The 4,247-nt window shown below is 46.4% G+C and overlaps 1 protein-coding gene across 2 annotated transcripts in view; it reads left to right on the plus strand.

The window, feature by feature from the left end:
- The window catches only part of gmds (GDP-mannose 4,6-dehydratase), a 62,425-nt gene extending 60,760 nt beyond the window's left edge, over window positions 1-1,665 (plus strand). The window contains exons 12-13 of one of the 2 annotated variants that reach the window (XR_011105637.1): window positions 360-428; window positions 1,245-1,305. Coding sequence is in view for 1 of the 2 variants with exons in the window: in XM_068743261.1 (XP_068599362.1) it covers window positions 360-428; window positions 1,245-1,307 (132 nt within the window). In the remaining variant the exon portion in view is untranslated. Of the gene's footprint in view, window positions 1-359; window positions 429-1,244 lie in introns of both variants that reach the window. The other variant, XM_068743261.1, reaches the window with a different exon arrangement.
- The last annotated feature ends 2,582 nt before the right edge of the window (window positions 1,666-4,247 follow it).

Consider the following 4,247-nt stretch of genomic DNA (forward strand, 5'->3'; position numbering starts at 1 on the left):
CAGAGCTTTGGCCCATCATTTTATTTATTTTGGGGTTCACGGCGTGATGAAGGAGCGTGGCGTGTTTGTTCAGTGTCCGGTTCTGCAGGAGACAAAAGGAGCGTCCCTTCCCGGGTCCGGCTCTTTGGTGGTCTCCGCCGGGGGGGCCCTGGAGGTTGAACCCAGTGCAAAACACAACAGGGGGGGGGTGTGAGTCGCTGGCTGAGGGGAGCTACACCACAATTCATCATGCTCTGCCACTGACGGGGGGGTGACGGCCAGCGGGACTCTGTGACCCCCGGAGCGAGGACGTTGACTCTTGGCTTCAGCTGATTTATTTTTCTCCCCCCCCGCTCTCTCCGCCCCTTCCTTGTTAACAGGAATACCTGCAAGGTGACAGCAGCAAAGCCAACCAGGAGCTGGGCTGGAAGCCGAAGGTGATGTTTGAGGTGCGTGCCCCCCCCCCCCCCCCATCCTAAAGGAGCGCTGGTGTCTGAAGGCACGGTGGAAACGAGCAGGCCCCTGTGGGGGAGGCAGAGTGTTTATACTCACCTGAGGTGGGCGGGGCCAGCGCTGAACGTGGGCGGGATGGCGTAACCTCGTTGTTGTGGTTAGTTTTATTATTATTAATGTTAACAAATAGGGAGTTGCACCAGAAGCCCCCGCCGCCACAACCGTGTCTGCAGGGCCTCGCGTGGAGCAGCGAGTCCGTCCGGACCCGGACCCGGACCCAGACCCGGACGCTGAAATGTTGCAGACAAACTCTGATTCATCTGCTTCGATCAATAATCAATAATCAATAATCCACCCTACAGGTGTAAATAAGCAGTTTGTTTTAGCGTCGTTTCCACTGACGGTTCGTAACAGATTACAGATTACAGGCCTGACAATAATATTCTGGGTTGAATTAAATCTTTGTTCTTTTTCTTTCAGTGTTTTTATTCTGAAAGTTTCTGCATAAATAACATCAACAACAAAATATTTTTTTAAATCTTATGAATTATTTTGTTTTTAGAAATACAAACATTCTCTCCTGCAAACCGTCTTTTGATGCGACGAATTAAAGTTCTAAATTGAATATTGAATGAAATCAGAAAGAGAAGAATTAACGTCCCATTGGGACAGATTAAATCAGCGTCCGTGTCGGAGGACGTGAATCCTGATGAGGACATGATTCCTGATGAGGACATGATTCCTGATGAGGACGTGAATCCTCATCAGTCCTCCTTCCTCGTCCTCCTCGTCCTCCTTGTCCTCCTCTGCAGGACCTGGTGAAGGAGATGGTGGACGCCGACGTGGAGCTGATGAAGGACAACCCGAACGCCTGAGGCCGGGCGGAGACGCACGGACGTCCTCTTTTTACTTTTGTCTCTTTCCCAAATTAAGTCGTTTTTTTCTCCATCGTGACCGTTTGTTGCCTTTCAGATGTTTTTTTTCAGCATCCTGTCGTTTCGTTTTTGTTTACTTAAATTGTTTTTTAAATAAAGGTTAAAGGTTCATTTATAGGGACGGCAGATTTTACGGGTTTGTTTGTGTTTCCTTTGAGATTTTAGAAGTTATTTCTTTCAGATGATGAAATGTCAGAATATATGAATGAAGAGAATATTTGATATTGTACTGTAAATCAGCTGTTTGTTTGTCTTAATTCATGAATTGTTTGCTATAATAAAATCTGGTCTTTGTGCACGTCGTCTTGTTTTTAAGAACACAGATTTATTCTTGTTTCTGTGGTTTTGATTTTTTTGTTTTTTTTATTTTAAGCCTGGGAGAAAAGAAGGCAGCCAATCCTCATCCAGGTTTTACATGCAGGTATGTCTGTTGCGCAAAGGTGTGCGCGCGCGTGTGTGTGTTTGTGCGTGTCCTCCACCCTCCTCGCCCGGGCTCTCCGGTGTTTCTCGTTAGCGCGCACACTGCCCTCGTTTATTCGTGTGGAGGCGCGTTCATGCCGGGCCCGAAGCCACGCACGGAACACGCACCGTTTATAGTAAAGTCTCCAAACCGCTGCTGGAGGTTTAAATGATTTGAATTACGGCTGATCAGTGAAAATTATTTTCATTTTTCTCTTGCTTGAGCAAAAAAATAAAAAATAATTAAATGAAAGCAGGAAAACATTTTATTTTTTTTATCAGTTATCTCCTGTCAGTGTTTAAACATCGTATTATTATTATTAACACATTTTACATTTAAATAACAGACGCGTTTGAAGCATTTTAACAAGCGTATTTTATCTGAAGCAATTTGTTGCTACATTTTATATATAATAGATTTTCAAAGTAAATGTAAATATAAATATGTACACAGCTGCCTCCTGAAATGTGGCGGGGGCGGAAAGGAGCAGGAAAACATTTCGCTGGTTTTCCTCACCCTGCGTGGGATTTGGTTGACGTTCGACTTGTACGGAGGCCCGCAGGTCTCAGTGCGCGGCCTGAGGAGGGTCTGTTTTTGGGACAACGCCTGCAGGACGTTTGATCTTCCTGGACAGCGCTGCGTCTGTGCGGGACTCCAGATCGGATCCAGATGTGGTTCTGAGGTCGTTTTGTGACCCAAAGCCGCGCGCACGGAACTCGGAGACCCGCAGGTGCTTCACGCACGGCTCAACAACAGTTGGTGTGATCGGGTTTACATGCTGGCAGCCGAAGAAAGGATCTGGGTCTGGATCTGGACCTGGACCTGGACCTGGATCTGGACCCTCCGACGCGCAGCTAAATAAACATTTAGAGCAGATTAAACAGCTGATCGGTCAGGTTAGACTCGCGAGGTGGTCACGGATTCCACGCGCCGTGGGAAGACGAGATTATTTCTGTTCATGCCGTGGAGTAGAAAGACTTTAGAGGGGAAATTAAACCCGCGGGGGGGGGGGGGGGGGGGTTAAAGATGCGATTTATACGCACAGCTGGAAATTGAGCACAAAAAATAATCTGTGCGGAATGAAACGTTCTAAAGAGTCTGAATATTCTGTTTTTATATTTTAATAACGTCTTAACGCCTCATTAATAACGGAGGTTTATTTGGGCCTGATGTTTCCACCATTTCATTCAAATCGGTGAGAAATGACTGAAGATCGGATTCACTTTGCTCTGATCCGATTAGAACTTGTCCTCATTCATTAAAATAAAAACAAGGTGGCCTTACTTTAAAGGAGTAAAGCCGCCAGAGGAAGTCTGACTGAACAAAAGATGATGCAGATTCAACGTTTCGTTTTCTTTTGTAACGATCCAGCTGCGTAAAACTAACCATCACCATGGGACGTTTACTGTCACCTCATTGTGGCGGAAATCCCAGTTCTGGGGGCTTCGGCCGGTTTGATGTGTCAACCAGATAAAGGGTTTAAGACAGCAGGATGTTTACAGGACGTGAAATGTGCTAAACGAACATGAAGGAAACCTTAAAACGCAGCTTCATCTCAACCACGCACACACACACGCACACACACGCACACACACACACACACGCACACACACACGCAGAGCAGGTGGAGACTGACAGATCTGTGTTTATAGGTTAATCATTCACTTAAATTAGATTTCATGTAAAAACAATTGAAAATATTCGTAATGGATTATATTTGATAATTTTTTCCCTTACAGGAAACGTTTTTGTTCTTTTGGCGCAAAACGAACCGAAATCTTTGTGATAATTTTATTATTATTATTATTATTATTATGCTGTGAGAATCTACCGAGTTTGCTTCAGCTGCGTTTCCCTTCCGAACTTTCAGCCTCCTGAGTTTTCCGGTATCCGGTTGACACTCGTCTCATTACAGCGAAAACTCCGGTTAATCCGCGACGCAGAACATCCGCAGACACCTGGCGCAGAACACACCTGCCCGGGGGGGTGTATATTTAACACGAATACTCCCCCACAGCCTGTTAATTCCTTAATGGGGCCGTTGAGCGCGCCTTGGTGCGTCTGGAGAAGGCCTCCAACCCGCCGCCCCATGCAGTGGGGGTGGCGGAGACGAGCCACCCGGCTTCTCGCCATCCTCCCCGCAGGCCTTTAACTTGCAGGCTGGAAACCCACGACACGACACGGCACGGCCAGCCTCACCTGCGGCGCGTAAAAACACTCCTGGTGCGTTTGGATCAAATATCGCGGCCTTTTGTGTTGTTTTCATTCATAAATCATAAAGAAGAAGAAAACAAACTGGGATTCACCGAGACACGACGTGCTGCTGACGTCACGCATTTTAGGCCTCCGTCTCGTTTTAAATCATTCCAGGTAAAAGCAAATAGACGGAACTTTATTAAACAAACAAAATGTAATGCCTT

Source organism: Brachionichthys hirsutus, chromosome 9 (assembly GCF_040956055.1).
Source record: "Brachionichthys hirsutus isolate HB-005 chromosome 9, CSIRO-AGI_Bhir_v1, whole genome shotgun sequence".
Classification (NCBI taxonomy): domain Eukaryota; kingdom Metazoa; phylum Chordata; class Actinopteri; order Lophiiformes; family Brachionichthyidae; genus Brachionichthys; species Brachionichthys hirsutus.